The sequence below is a fragment of the Dermochelys coriacea genome, chromosome 2 (assembly GCF_009764565.3).
Source record: "Dermochelys coriacea isolate rDerCor1 chromosome 2, rDerCor1.pri.v4, whole genome shotgun sequence".
Taxonomy (NCBI): Eukaryota; Metazoa; Chordata; order Testudines; family Dermochelyidae; genus Dermochelys; species Dermochelys coriacea.
Genome location: NC_050069.1, coordinates 89,779,649 through 89,793,629, shown reverse-complemented (window position 1 = coordinate 89,793,629; position 13,981 = coordinate 89,779,649). Strand labels below are relative to the sequence as shown.

At 38.8% G+C, this 13,981-nt stretch overlaps 1 protein-coding gene across 16 annotated transcripts in view; it reads right to left on the bottom strand.

Moving 5' to 3' along the window:
- Positions 1–13,981, bottom strand: part of PTPRM (protein tyrosine phosphatase receptor type M) — a 729,763-nt gene that overhangs the window by 140,768 nt on the left and 575,014 nt on the right. For 4 of the 16 annotated variants that reach the window (XM_038390871.2, XM_038390873.2, XM_038390878.2 and 1 more), the window contains 5 exons: positions 12,580–12,731; positions 9,795–9,869; positions 9,523–9,549; positions 5,064–5,075; positions 4,090–4,277 (listed from right to left, as the gene is read on the bottom strand). In XM_038390871.2, coding sequence (XP_038246799.1) covers positions 4,090–4,277; positions 5,064–5,075; positions 9,523–9,549; positions 9,795–9,869; positions 12,580–12,731 — 454 coding nt within the window. The remainder of the gene's footprint in view (positions 1–4,089; positions 4,278–5,063; positions 5,076–9,522; positions 9,550–9,794; positions 9,870–12,579; positions 12,732–13,981) is intronic. The other 12 variants (XM_038390872.2, XM_038390876.2, XM_043508083.1 and 9 more) reach the window with 3 other exon arrangements.

Genomic DNA, 13,981 nt, shown 5'->3' with positions numbered 1-13,981 from the left:
GGCGGCGCTACAGCTGTGCCAGCTGGAGCACTGGGTCAGGCCACGGCACTGCAACTGCGCTGCCCAGCCGCCCAGAGCATTGTGCCGGCAGCGCAGGGGGGACAGTGGGGGAGGAGCCGGGGTGAGCTCAGGGGCTGGGTAGGAGGGTTCCGCCAGCCATAGTTTGCCCCCCTCTGTCCTAATGAATTACTAGGGGATTCAGGGCTGGATACTGCACCAGTGAAGTCAATGGCAGTTTTGCCACTGGCTGGAGCAGAAACAGGACTGGGTCTTTACAGTGTATGTCTGTTCATAAATAATTATGAAAGGCCCATTCCTGCAAGCTGCTGAAAGCCAACAGTCAATGGGAGTTGAGGAGCCTGAGCACGTCACAGGATTGGGGCAAAAGGGTGTTCGAAACCCTCAAACACCCAATGTGTTTTTTGGGATTTGAAGATGCTCAGCATCTCATATGATCACTCAGCATCTTGCAAGATCATGCCCAAAATGCGGCTGACTACATATAAATATATATCATATAATAGCGTGCATTAAGCACCGACAACATTAAGCATAAATATTGTACAGTTATATAGGCTAAACTGGCCTATACCATAGTCTGTTCACTTATGCTAAATATCTCATAATGCCTTTCATTAGCTGAAGAAAGCTTTGGCTTAAGCAGATAGGAAAACTGTCAATGTCAGGACATATAACTATTTCCTCATAGCAACAGAAAGAGAGTTACCCTCACAGACCAAGGGGAGTGTCTTCATGCTCCTTAGTACTTGGAATGCATGTGTTGAGAACAAAGAAAAGGATGTATCGTGACTTGGAATGTATGGGTTCAGAACAGAAGATAGAGGGGTACACCATTGTACCAGAAACAAACAAGGTAAAAAGCTGATAACTGAATCCAGTTTCAGGTGACATATATAGTACCATTTACTGGTAAACAAGTAGGGTACAAAAAGATGATTTTAGAGACGTAACTGTGGGGAGAACACTTTCTGCAAAAGGTGAATTTAACCCTGCTGCACTAGACTGCTCTTTGGAGACTGGTATCATACAGAATCTTTTTCCTGTACCATAGTAATAAACCTGACTGGCATTGGTTATTTGGTCTCTTGAGTATATTTCATAGCGAAATAATGAAACAAAGTGTGGTCAAGCAATCGACTGATTAATCAATAATGCACAGGCACAGCTTGCACCAGAGGTTAGAGGTGATCAATCAACACTTTCCCTTACATCAATTATGTCACTCCAAAAACTTCTAGATGAAATTGATAGGACTTAAAATTACACATGTGCTTAAGCAGATAGCTGAATCATGTCCTTAATTGTTAAATTTCACTTTAAAGCACTTATAACTCAGCATACCAGTTAATACTTTGGTCCCTTTTATTGCCTTAAGCAGCGACTAGCCGGTAATGTGCTACATTACTTTCTGCTCAGTTCAACGTATTTATTTTCACTGGGAATTCTGATTGAAAGTCTTTGGAATCTAGTTGTTTCCCTGGTGAGAGAATGTAATCCTGCTATCTTGTTAGATGGAAAATCATCTATGAAAGTCCATTCAAAACAAATCCCCTGCCAAAATATTTCTCTCTTTTCATTTGGACAGTTTTCTTTCTGATAATTTAATGGTAATAAATCCCTCCATATGCCTGTATCAGCCTTGGCAAAGAGAAGAGGTCTCTGTCTGAAAATCAGATTAAACAGGGAGCTCCTCAGTCTCAGCAGGAGTTCTGGATAGTTTTTTGATGCACATGGAAGAGAGATTCCAGAAAGTCAGTTCTATTGCTTAGGTCGTAGCATGAACTATGCACACATATCTCCGTAGATAATTTAAAGACAAAGGTAAATATTTTAATAGGTTTGACAGCCTACGACTTCAACAGAAGGACTATTCCATGGCTTGTTATGGTCTATTCTGATCATAAACAATTTCCACATGGAGTCAGAAATGTTGCAACTAGTGCTGCAATATTTCAAGTTCCACTCCTCCACCATCTCCAGTACACTCCACTGATGTATTTTATCTACAGACATTAGTCATGACTACACCTCCTGCCTGTAATTGGGTGTCATCCATCAGGTTGGAAAGTTTAAAATTAAGTGATTTTCCTGGAAACCATTTTTCAGCAGCATTATATGATCCATTGTAGTTAAAGCTGTGTCAGTGGTTCCATTATAGATTCCATTTCACAGTATTTTTTATAAATTAGTTGTAGGTTTCGTCTGCACTTAAAATTGGCATACAAAGTCTAGGCTGAGGAACAAAGTTTTTTCCGAAGACAAAGATTTTTTTCAATTGTCATTTTTAAACAGCAGGATCAGAAACATATTTTATTTAAACAGCTGTCATACCGACCATTTTGCATGGCAGGGCACTGACCATGCTCATTTGTAAAAAGCATACTCTACATCAGTAGATAGGTCTTTAGTCAAAGGGTCTGTAATAGTCTATTAGGTAAATACATTAACCTATAATTTCAATGTGCCTAAATATGGTACATTGTGTACTATATTTACACAGGGCTAGAGTGAGCCTTTATGGGCAGTGCATAGATTTGCACACCCCAAGAAGAGCTGTGAGAAGGAGATGTGTGTGCATGGGTGGGGAAAAGTAATTTACTGCAGACCTTTATGAATTGCAGCTTCCTTCCTTCAAAACACCTCAGCTCTGCTGGCTGGGGTGGTGAGAAGCCAAAGCCTCGCCTATATCATTTCCTGCTTTCTGCCAACTTACTCGTAGGGGTGAGGGGAGGAGTATTGGGCATGCAACCTCTGTTCTCCTTCCTTCTGCTGAGCCATGATGTGGAGAGGAATACAGGAGGGCTAGGGTATTACTCTCTTGTATGGCCGTTATGGCCCATATTAGGCTGGGTCACAGAACCGGTCATTGTTTGTGTATTAAGAAGTTCACAGAGTATTTTGAAATAGACCGTAACAGCTTCAAAACTCACTTGCCTAGCAGTATCTACATCTGTCTAAGTTTGCATTTTGTGCCCAGCACCGTACAACCTCAACACTCAATGCAAATTACGGCATGAATTCTCATACTCTTCAGTGACAGATTCATTTCGTATTCTAGCTATTTTCAGACCTTTATTGATACCAATTTATTGTCAAACCTATATTAATTGTTCCACCTGAATTCATGTTTTTAATTCTGCTAGCTCTTAGGGCTCAATCCTATGGACTCTTAAACATGTGAATAACTCTAGTCTTCTTAGTTATCCCATCCACTATAAGTAAGAATTACTCACATGCATAAGAGTTTTCAGGATCAGTCCCTTAAACTCTGTCCTAAAAAGGCAGAAGGAAATGTGTAAAGGAAATTCATTTCTGTGACCTAGACACTAAATTATGGAATGAAGTAGAATATAAAGGAACCCAATGAGGCTTGCATTTAACAGGGGACTCTGGATTGAGAAATCTCTGATCATTGAATTCCACATGACTTGGAACGTGAGAGTACCATTCTTGTGACTTTTGAGTATAGCTAAGCTTAAGGCAGTCATTTATAATGCTTTGTTTTGGATAGGAAAGAATTTTTTTTGCCCTTTTCATTGATCTCACAAAGAACATAGAGCTGGCATTGCAGGCACTTCCATAGCCTTGATGATGTGCTATATTCCTACAGTCTTTGCTGGCATGCACTAGTCACGACCAGCCCATGGAACCTGTATTTCAAAGCACAGTGTCACATCACAGGACAACTCTGATTGGCCAGTGCTATGATGTCACACTTTGAAACGCTTCTTTTATTCAGGAGAAAATAAAAACTCATAACAGAGGGCTCTTTGAGCATACAGTGGCGTGGGCCTTTTCAAAATATACTCATGGATAACTGGAATTAGATACAGAATGTAAAGCTGTATTTTTACATCTCACTGTTCATTCTGACTTGTTACACAAAATACTGTCAGTGCCTTTTTAGCACAGTAGAGCGGTGCCTTTCTCTAAACATCCTTTGTTCACACTACAGGGGGCCTTCTGCGTGAAGTGGTTATTTTTCCTGTTCTGTGGTGCAGATAACAGAAAGGGGAGAGCTGACACCACAGAAGGCAAAACAATCAGGCCACTAGACCTGGCACTTACCTCATATTCCTCTTTGAATCCATAGCCCTCTGCACATTTCATCTGCGTGATATGCTGCAGCAAGTCAGCCACACGGATGGCTGGATGAAGCTGTCCAGTCTGGTACGGCACATCTACTGGGTCTCGCTTCTTGTAGGTGTGTGACTGGACCAAGCTGCTTGTGTCACTGGCCATCGTGTGGGTTTCATCTATGAAAAGAAAACCAGGTTGTTTCCACTTATTAAAAGTATAAAATACATTGATTTCTACAAGCATGATTTTGATATCACCAACTTTAATATAACCATCTATTTATCAGGGCTGTGCCAGAAAAAAGGTAAATCCATTTAGTAAATTATCCAGGGAGATTTCAAGACTGATTGGAATGAAGAAAAGTCCATGTTTCTACAATGTAAGCATTGCAGAACAGTCCAAACTATATACTGTTTTAAATATATATAGATATATATATATTGTTTTGAACACTGACTGATTATAAACAATATTTAAATTCTTTAGGCATTGAGTTATAAGATGTAGAGAAGTTTCATCTTGAAACTTCATCAAATCCCACTGGAATAAAATAGGACTTGTATTCTTCTTAGACTAGTGAACTATTAGATTTTACACTGTGAACTCAGAACAAATGTTTGGTGTGACCAAAATAAAAAAATGCACAAAATGGATTATGGTTCATTAAGCTAGGACTGCAATGAAAATGTAGATCTGATACAACACTTTGAAACAAAATACAAGAGGACAAATGCAAGATATCATCTGCTTAAGGTAAATGTTTTGATTGGCTGTTTAGCATGCTGCAGAACCAACAACTTCACAAAATATCATGGGCCATCACATTAGGCATAAAATGTTATATGTCAACTGACATGCAAGCCAACACGCAACAGAACCCACTGGGTTGCTCAAAATTTGTATGAAACACACACTCATCCGCCCCCTCCACACTTTTTTGATGGGGCAAATGGGCAACTTACCATTTATTGGCACTTTTAAGAAGAACCATATCAGGAGAAAAAAAGAGGAGGAGAAAAAGGAAACAGGGCATAAGCAACAGTACTACATTAATAATTACAGGTAATTTTATATTTGTAATTTAACTTTTACAGCTTGGTATCCTAGCTGAGTCACAGATTATGCGAAAGAGGGCACGATTCAAGAAGCACTATCACTTTCCCCTCGTTTTCATGGAATTTTTATTTCGTTTAATACTTGACAAGAAAAAAACCCCAAAAGTCTGAGGAGTAAGCATCATCATAAATATTTTCTTTGCTGAAAAAAAAATGAAGACCAAAATTTTGTATTTCTCAAAGAGTATTTTGTTTTAGCTAACTGAAATAACAAAAAATTGTGCTTTAATTTGGTCAAAATACTCTGCAATGCCCGCACACTAACTGTGGGAAATGGTTAATGAAATTAATATATTGTAACAATGATCGCTATGTAAAATGTGTTATATAAAAGGGGATTGCTAAAATAATACGATTTCCATATTCTTTAGTTAAATTTATTATAGTATAGCGCTCCCAACATTTTCTTTAAGAACAGGCCTCAAGATCTCACGCAAACACCCAAAATGCTACATCTGCTCATCAAGGGCCAGTTTTTGATCTTGACTCTAAAAGTTACTCCACTAAAGTCAAGGGAGTTACTCACTGAGGTCAATGGAGTCACAGTCATCTTATACTGATGAAACTGAGATTAAATCTGGTCCTCAGTGAAGAGTTTAAAATGTGAACAATGCACCTAAACCTAAACTTAAAATAATATGTAGCAATATGGATATGAATATGGATATTTCACTACGTCTCCTGCCACTTTACTAACCTCATCCAATATAGCAAAAACCAATTTTACATTTTTAATAATTAAATTTGGCTACTTTTGCCTAACATGCAGTAAAACTGTATTGCAAAGCACCTTGGGATGCATGGCATGAAAGGCGATATACATGTGTAGTTACAGCATGTTGTTGTTGAAATGGCACCCGAATACTACAAGGCGGCTAAGACACAAAAGACAAAAAAAAGTGTAGAAGTTGATTGTATGGTTTTTTAAAATTTATGTAGAGTTAGATTATAGGTTTTATTTTTGTTCAAACTAAGGTATCACCATAACTCTGAAACTCCTATTAAATATTCAGATGGCAAATCTTGTCAGGGTCTCTGAGCTGTGAAAGTGAGACAGTTCAGCCCATAAGCCTCTCGCTCCAGAGGGCTTCTCTGTGTTGTGGACTAAATGGAACATTCATTCCTCCCTCCCTCCCTCCCACTGCCTCTCTGCCTCATCTAGCTTCCACCCTTTCAAGACTAAAACTATTATGCTATGTTTGGGACTGATCTTTTAAAGTTACTTTAAATGAAAAGGCTATGCTCCCTGGCTTGGATGGTACAATATCAATCCACCAGAAATACAGTATTTGCTATCTTCTTGCTTTGCCTTTGAAAGTGATAGCAAGACAGAGAATCTCAGATGTCAGAGTCAATTGCTTATGCCAGCTGACATGGTGGTCGCACCACAGCATGCAGCTTATTTAGTTTAGCTGATGACTATAGTTATTGATTCCCATTATATTATCTACTTATTGTTTCCAATATATTTGTCCAGTACTGTCTGAGAACTATTAAAATGCATATTTAGTTAGCATTTATCTTAACCATGCTGCAGACATCTGCAAGACCAGTGGAGTAGCTGGGTTGAGTTCCTTTTCTTTTCTTCTGTTACTTTACTTTTTTCTTTTTTCTTTTTTCAGAACACAGGAGGACAGGCAGGCATTACCTACTCTGCCTTATCCAGACCAGTTGCCTCTCTCTGAAGATTAATTTAGGCATACACAACCCACGAGTATTAAGGGATTGTTTGTCAATATTTCACTTAAGTTGTTAGGTTAAACATGAAGCTTCTCTCAATTGTCTGAAAATTAGTGAATATTGAAATACCGAATCGTTGAGAAGAAATCAGATTGTTGCCATATACTTCATTTAAAAAGTTTCGTATTAATTCAGTCAATTGTTTCAATAGGTTGTGAAGATGCTAACTTGCATGTTGAGTCTAAGGCCTTGTCTACACTAACACTGTAAATTGATCTAAGTTATGCTAGTTAAGTTATATAAGTTATGTAATTTAAATGGACTTAAAGTGGTGTCTACATCACACTATATTGACGGGAAACACTCTCCTGTCAATATAACTTCCGCCTCTCATTGAGGTGGAGTATTGAGGTCAACGGGAGAATGCTCTCCCATCGATTTAGCGTGTCTTCACCCCCAACCTGCTAAATCGATGCTGCTGCATTGATGGCAGAGCCACTGATTTAGCACAGTAGTAAAGACAGGCCCTGTTTCCTCTCATGACATTTTGAAAAATGTAAGTGTTTTGTGACCCCTTTAGTAACAAAACTAAACAATAATCACAGTCATACTACTTCCCAGTAGGTCATGTAGACTCCAACTAGAAGTTCGATCCTGCAGTTCCTTATGTCCTGAAAACTCCCACTGGATAAGGAAGGACTGCAGGATTGGGCATTACATGCAGTAAGAAGCCAGCCATTCATGTATTAAAAATATGGACTTCAAAATTAATTGTTGTTCTAAAATGTCATGGGCCAGATCCTCATCTGTGTTGCTCCACTGATTAAAGTAGAGCTGCTCTGATTTAAACCAGCTAAAGCTCTAGCCCAATACAAGTATGTATGCAGCTTTCTGATGATTACTTCTGTTTGAATGGAACACCAACCATAAAGGGATACTTAAACTTTAACAAGTGAAGCAACAAAAATATTTATTTTCTACAACAAAATAATGGGAGGACTTCTGAGGAGAGTAAATACAGATTGTATACATTAGCTAGCTAACTCAAGAACTTCTTTCTTACAGCTTCAGAGAAGGAGATTTTGTCCCCCAGAGTGCATCTTTTTTCATATCAGAAATGTTTGCTTAAATATTATTTCTCCTTAGAGAAACCTACCAAAGATTTCTCATTGTCGTTATGGCACAACAAATAACTGAAAAAGTTTCTGAGAATCCATTTGCAAAGCTTATCATAATCCTGATAGAAATATCTAAATTTTTCTCCTGGCAACAAAGCTTTTCTTCCTGACCACCACAAAGTCAGGACATCTACTGGATGAGTTGCTGCATGAATGGAAAGCACAAAGTAATCTAAAATCTCAGGCAGTTAAAAGGCTCTGCAAATTTCATTTGCATGCAAATTATTACATTGTTACAGTGACTACCGTTACATTCTCCCTGATGTACACAAAGTATAAAAATGCACAGATTTTTTTCCTTTGGACGTCATATTTAAATGAGCTTTCCTAATTATCCCTCCAGCACAATAACTTTGCTGCATTAGTTTTTCAGAAATCACATTCCTAAACTGCAGCTCCCTGTACCTGTCACTTAACTATACTTAATTTCTTTTACCTCAATGCAACTGCTTAAAGCCAGAAAGTGACATGGAAGTATTATACTTTATATACAAATTCACAGTGATTTGGAGAAAAGGGAAGAGGAGGAAAAATATGTATTGTAAAGATAAACCATTGTAAAGACAGAGCTCAAGAAGCAGCATAACACTTGGGTTGGAATTCTTGCTACAGTGCATTGTTATACCTTTATTTATTTTTTTAAAATCTCTGTTTAGGTGAAGGTTAGTACTGTGGAAGTAACAAAGAACAAGCCATAACACAGGTTTGGAAATTCAATGGAAATGCAATAGCATCTCATGCTACTTTTATTATAACATCTTGAAAATGCCATTTTCCTTCATTCTTTTTATATTGCACAAATAGGAGGTTGTTTTTTTTCCTAAATTCCTCGTGGAAATGTTTCATACTTTAAACACATTTAGTCCTATACTGCTACCATTTTATTCATTTTTGTGACACCTGACACATAATAAACGATACTTTTATAAAGTGCCATATTGTCATTTTGCTGTTCAAAACACCATCTTCTCTGAAACTTCACTGTGACAGGCATGCCAGTAAACTGTGTGGTATTGTAAGAAGAAATGATAGCTGGTAGATGGCCAGACCTTTATTTTGACTGATTTTCTATATCATCCTTAATTAGGAAAACATTATTTTTACAAAAGTGACATCTTCAGTTCACAGATAAAACTGAAAATAATGAGAAACTATTTTAATTGCCATGATAATCAAATTCTCTTGTGTCATTCCAAATAAATGCATAAACATTTCTTCATAAAACCACATGTGAAAGCAATTTTTCTCTTCCTCCATCCCCCTGCTTTGCACCATGATGGTAGGAAGCCAGTCCAATAACTGTCCTGAGCATTCTCATTGCAGAAAAGCTTGCTCCCCCTCCCAAAAACCTAATGCTCTGGTCTCTTAGATACTATGTTCTGTAACCCAGAGCTGCACCTTTCTAAATTATTTCTGCAATAAACTTTGATAAAGGGAAATGTTCTCACCTAAAATTGCAGTTGGCACAAATGGATCTGTCATACATCATAAGCAGGTCAATGCAGAAAGGTAAAAAGAGAGAGAACAGTAAATGATTGATAAATGATCCCCAGTTTTCCTGCAGAAAGCCACACTAAGCAACTAGTTATAATATGTTACAATGTATAACGCTCCTATGGCAATGCATAATAAAATTATAACAATATACATTTTGATTTCTAAGGAGGGAAACTGGTGCATTGCATTATGAAGGGATGAAACAAAGACAAAAACTGGTTACCTGGGTAATAAGAATTAGGCACTGTTGTGCTCAGTGTGTTAGTTTTCATTGTAAATGAAGAGGGGGAGGATACAGCTGCAAAGAGAAGAAAATTTAGTCAGTGGCAGCAAAGAGAAATTTTGCTGTTTCAGATTGGAAATATAAGCATATGAAATTGATTTAATTTAGGACCTGATCCTGCCCCCTTTGAAGGCAATGGCAAAACTCCCAGTGATTTTAATGGAAGCAGAAAGTATGCTGAGTAATTACTAGAATGGTTTAGCTAATATGGACCAATTTTCTGAAAATAATTTTGATCAGATAAAGCAATTTGATCATTGTGAAGTTTTCCATTGATGGCAAGCATATTTTTATGTTTCAAAGGTAAGACCGAATGTAGATCTTCAAATAAGCAAGTAACAATGACAGCAATTGCTTTTGACTGTCTCTCTGAGAATTAAAAGGGTTACCTAACAATACCACACATAGGTTAGCCAAATATTCTTCTACAATTAATTTTTTTCTTTGCTGTATTACTAACAGTTCAGATAGGTGGGTAACATATATGCATACAGTACTGTTTCCTGAAGTTTATTCTTTTCTCTGACAGTGTTTTTCAACCAGTGATTCACATTTCAGAATTGGTACTAGTATTTAAAGATGTAAACACTGGTAATTTTATAAGGGTGTTAAATGAAACAATCTAAGCTGAGTTAATTCCATAGTATGACATACAACCCATGCATTACCATTAAAAGGACAGAAATAATCAGTGGGTAACAGATTGTTAATTATAAAACATCTAGGGAATTCAGCCAAAGAGCCGTCAGACTTTTAAGCAAAGGTTACTGCACATGCAACCCTGGTGGCTGATGCAAGTTGTGGTGCATTACACTAGTGCTCCATCTCAGTTATTCCATTAGATGTAAGGATATTCTGGACATCCTAGTAACCTCTCAAGAAGTTCAGAGACCTAAATATTGAGCAAAGTAGGATCTGAATGTGGAGACTAGGCAGCTACAGAGCAGAGAAATTTCAAATGCTCTTTCAGTGCTAGCTTGAGCTCCATCTTTGTTCCCGAGTCTTTGGACCCTCCAGGTGCCTGTCCCTTCCATAAGATGGAGCAACCTGAAAGCTGTTCTTATTTATGCTGGCTGTCAATGTTCCATGCAGCTGGGGATCACTGGTCCCCTTTTCCCATGGTTGCACCCGTATATCAGTAGTCAAGAAGCAGTGGCGAGGGTTCCCCTCTGCTGGGGGCTGGCTGAACTGGTCAGAACAAAACTGCCCTAATGCAAGGCAGGATCTCGGCCACACACTGTAATGAGAGTGGAGGATGCTCTGAGCCCCTCATAGGAATGAGTCCTTAATAAAAAATCAATACAAATAGTTTACATTGGTTCCTGTGGAAGCCACATTCATTATGACAAATTTGCATTTAAAGTTCAACCTCAGTGAGTATAAAATGTCAGAGTTCCATTGACTTCAACAGAGCTACAATGATTTACAAAAGATGAGGATCTGGCCTCAAGTACTTACTGCTTCCTGGACTATAAGATGTACTTTTGCTTTTGTGACCATCTAATAGCTCCACAGCAAAAATATATCTTGGTGAATAAAGATACAGCCAAATCGTGATCCCCTTACTCCCTTGAGGAAAGTATGGAACCTGGGTGTTGGTGGTGGCCTGTGATATACAGGAGGTCAGACTAGATCTGGAGTGGGCAAACCTTTTGGCCCAAGGGCCACATCCAGGTTCTGAAACTGTCTGGAGGGCTGGTGTAGTGTATTAAATTGCTTCCAGTAGGAATGTGCTACTTACAGTGTACTACTTACAGCTGTCAGTCCTGGTGCTCTGAGCGGCATGGAAAGGGGGTGGGGAGTGGGGGGATTGGATAAAGGGCAGGAGGTCCCGGGGGCAGTAGGGGACAAGGCACAGGGGTGGTTGAATTGGCGTGGGAGTCTCAGGGGGCCTGTCAGGATGTGGGGGTATGGATAGGGGTTGGGCAGTCAGGGGACAGGGAGCAGGGCAAAGCTTTTTGCTGTGTTACTTTATGTAAACATTTTTGGTTCCCTTTTTTCTTCCTGTTCAGCAGCTATGAAAACAACTGTTCTATTTGTAGTATGGCCCTTGCACAGTTCTTACCCAAAATGAAGGTCTGCAGGTGAGTAAAAATTTTAATGTGTGAAATTTCACTCCCCAAAATTTCATTTTCAGGATATATCACAAACATGAGATATTTGGAGAATTGCCTATCAAACTCCACACTGATTAATTTCAGTTAGTTCTTTCTCTGCACTAGCAAGTGAGAAAGCATCATCCGGCACCTGATATAATAAGACAGCTGTAACACTGACAAACTGAGCTTTGGGACAACCAAAGATACTAAGTGATGACATTTAAAAAATAAATTTTGCCTAAAATGGGGAGGAGGGTGAAGGATGTGGGGGAAGCATAAAGGATATAAAACTTTCAGCACAACAAACAGATGGGGAAATGCAAATCCACACCTGCTGCAGAATGTCTCTGCTGTTCATGTGGAAGAAAAGGAAAGACAGAAAAGCTCAGTTATCCTTATTATTTTTAAAGAAGCCTATTCTTGATGTCTGACAGTCCTCCTCATTAGAATACATGCTGTGATGTGTTGCACAGTGGGAGATACTAGATCCCATGGATTTTCCACAAATGAATAACCTGTCCGCTGAATTGATTGGGTAATGAGAAGTATTTTAAGAACCATTTCCACCCTCCTTCCCCCTTCAAGAAGAAGAGAGACTGCTGCATCCCCAAGCATTTTGAACTTACATCTTCCATTTAGATTGTGCGTGTCCATGAAAGAGAAAGCTTCGTCACAGTTGGTGCCTTGCTCAGTGTAGCTTTTATCCATTGAATTCACCATCACTGTCATTTCCTGCCGGGTACTACTCAATGTCTCTTTCCGCTTTTTAGCCAATTTTCTTAAGAAATGAACATGGGGGGGGGGGAAATAAAACTTGGTAAGAACACATAGAATAGCTGGTTTTTATAATTTGTAACTATTTTATGGAATAACTTATTACAATCATTAGTGCTATTTCAGACAATTTTAATCAACCTAACACCTATTAAATATCATCTGTTAATCAAGGGCCAGCTTCTGATACTTTTACATGTGTAGAACAGCACCTGGTTCCAGGGGAAATGCCATAGATGTAAGTGGGGCTATTCGTAAAGTGCTGAGTTAGGATAACAGAAACTCGCCTCAACAACAGAAAATAAAATAATAAATCAAGAAAAAGCTATGGCTCTGAAACTTGCTGCTGCAGGGTTGTTTTTTTTTCTTTCTGTGTAGACAAACCCTTAGTGACCAAGATCTTGAAAGCAACTGGATCTGGGGGCAAACGACAGTCTTGGTCTCAGATTGATACAACTGGTTGGCTACTTTAAAAATTGGACTGTGTATAGCAGTGATACTCAGACCGCAATGGTTCAGGAGCCAAATTAGCGATGAACATTACTCCAAAGAGCCACAGTCGTGTGAATTCATTGTTTCATTCACTATAGTACTATATATTAATGTTTATACTGTATGAAAGGAGAAATATTTAGTTTTTATTATATTATATAATAATATATAATATTATAAAAACTAAATATTTACATTTATAAATATATATAAAAAATTCTCACAGCAAAATGACTGATAGAGTATTATTATTTTACCAACTACAATTGGTTAATAATATAGTAAAAGCATCCTGATTGGTTGTTAATTAAATCACACAGTGTTTTAATATCACACGCTGCAAAGAGTCACAAGACACACATTACAGAGCCACTTGCGGCTCCCGAGCCTCAGTCTATTATCAGTATATATTTTTAAATAAGTGATAAATATATACCATTGATTTAGATCGGAGTGGGCAAACTTTTTGGTTTGAGGGCTACATCTGGGTATGGAAATTGTGTGGTGGGCCATGAACGTTCATGAAACTGGTGGTTGGGGTGCAGAAGGGGGTGAGGGCTCCGGCTGAGGGTGCGGGCTCTGGGGTAGGGCCAGAAATGAGGAGTTCAGGATGTGGGAAGGTGGGCTGGGCTGGGGCAGGAGATTGGGGTGCCAGTGTGTGGGGGAGTGGGGGCTCCGGCTGGGTGCAGGAGGGTGGGTTTGAGGGGTTCAGAGGGCGGGAGTGAGATCAGGGCTGGGACAAGGGGTTGGGGTCTGGGAGGG